Source organism: Pinus tabuliformis, chromosome 7 (genome assembly GCF_031772625.1).
Source record: "Pinus tabuliformis cultivar Carrire ecotype Pingquan chromosome 7, CPIR1, whole genome shotgun sequence".
Taxonomy (NCBI): Eukaryota; Viridiplantae; Streptophyta; class Pinopsida; order Pinales; family Pinaceae; genus Pinus; species Pinus tabuliformis.
This window is the reverse complement of record NC_142293.1, coordinates 546,099,653-546,101,610: the sequence shown is the minus strand read 5'-3', so window position 1 is coordinate 546,101,610 and position 1,958 is coordinate 546,099,653. Positions and strand designations below refer to the sequence as shown.

The window sequence follows — 1,958 nt, the reverse complement described above, 5'->3', positions numbered from 1 at the left end:
TAATCTTTTAGATTGTTACTTTCCTTGTCCAGCTTGTTCCTTCCTCCTCGCTTTTCTTCCATCTTGGTTATCATGTTGAAGTCGCCCCCAATGATCCAGAGCGGATGAGACCTATCAGTATTGTTTGAGAAAGGGTATTCAGAAGTTCTACCTTATGCATTGCTTCCTGGGGAAAATATACATTGGTTATGTGACCATGTATATTGGTTCCTCTAATGTGGAAAGTAGCTTGAAGGAATTGCTTGTTTGCATGAATGTTGTTGAGCTCGATTGTGCGTGCATCTCAAATGATTGCCAAGCCTCCTGAGGCACCAGAGGCATCTACTGCTGCTGCTATACTACCCGGCCAGACTTTTGCAGCAATTTGGTCTAGAGAGATGGAGTTGCATTTAGTTTCCTGCAGAAAGAGAATTTGGGGCTTCTCTTGCTTTATCATGTTCTTAATCAGTCTACTTTTCCCAGGGCTATTGAGCCCCATGATGTTCCATGAGATTAGCTTCATGATGGAAGGTTGGAGACAGAGTTGTAATACTTTGTAAGCTTGGAGTACCTGCCTGACTCCACTAGAATTTCCCCAATGTGGATGGTGCGTTGAAGATCCGTTTTCCTCCCTCTCTTTTTGTTATCTTTGAATATGCTTTTCCCATCCCAAAGACCTCTAGTTTCAATACCTATGGATTTTTGCCTTTGAGCTCTGGAGAGAATTACTTCCAGATTCTCCAACTGTTGCTTTGGGATTTTATCGTAATTTTTTGTTTTGCATGCCTGCTCTAGACCAAGAATGTCAAAATCCCTAATGTCTATGCTTTCTGGTTCTTCTTCCATATGCTGTGTGTCACTTATGTCTTTTGTTGTTTCTGTAGCCTTGGAAAGGTCGGGTTGCGAGTTGTCTACTTCCATTCCTTGCGAGTACCAGGTTGGGACTGTGTGCATAGCCGTGGAGGAAGGATCTGTGGGTAATGGTTCTTTTGGGATTTTTTTGGGATCAGAATGTGCAGGTTGTTTGTTCACCATGGGATCCTTCTCAGCTGGGACAAGGGGCTCAAGGTTGTGTACTTCTTGTCAGGCTAGCACTTCAAAACTGTTGCTCGTAGAGGGTTTTGATGAGCTAGCTTGAGGCTTCTTAGGGATTGTAGCAGGTTTCTTGTGATTTTTCCTATGATTGGAAACTTTAGTGAAGCCAGTTAGATCCGGCTCCTCAGGGGTAGTGGTATTCAAGGGTTTTTGGTTTAGAGGACAGTCCCGAAACAGGTGACCCGGTGCATGGAATGTCCTACATCTAAATGGCACGTGTTCATAATCGATTAACTAAACCCATTCAACATCGTCGTGAAAAATACTTACCGCATCCGGAAGTGCCTTGCTAAGGTGCATATAAACGCAAATGCGGGCAAAGGAGGTGTATCTTTGGAGTTTTGTTTCCTCTGCCATTTTGACAAATTCACCGAGACCATTTCCTATGGTTTGTAACGTCTCTTCGTCCCAGTATTCCATTGGGAGAGAGCAGAGATGGATCCAGACTGGCACCCAGCTGAGATCTTCTTTGTCTGGATTGAAGCGCTCCATGCATCCCCTCAGATATAGGCCAGCTGCGTTGAAAAAATAGGGGCCGCCATCTAGTACTCTGTTTCGGTCCTCCAAGTAGTTAAAGATGGCCGTGAAGAACCCTTTAGGTCCTAGCTGCAGCGTTATGTGTCCTTTCGGCTTCCACTTCGCTGCTATCCAGCCATGCAACGCTTTCTCTGTTGGCCACATACCGATGAATTTGCCTATCAATGCATGATCTCTCATGTATTGGATATGAGCATTGATCCGATGACTTGGGAGCTCTATTTTTGGGTGTTTAGCAGCAACCGGTCTACAGGTGTTTGAGGTGACCTGGGGGTTCTCCCTGTCATTCGTCTTGGCATCTTGTGGATCTATCTTCTCTTTGTCTCCATTTTGATCAGCTGAACCAG

The 1,958-nt window shown here is 44.8% G+C and overlaps 1 protein-coding gene across 1 annotated transcript; it reads right to left on the bottom strand.

The window, feature by feature from the left end:
• Positions 1 to 1,308: 1,308 nt before the first annotated feature.
• On the bottom strand, positions 1,309 to 1,755 carry LOC149248494 (uncharacterized). The gene has a single exon (XM_089450229.1). It carries the CDS (start codon positions 1,753 to 1,755, stop codon positions 1,309 to 1,311), a length of 447 nt encoding a protein of 148 aa, XP_089306355.1.
• Positions 1,756 to 1,958: the final 203 nt, after the last annotated feature.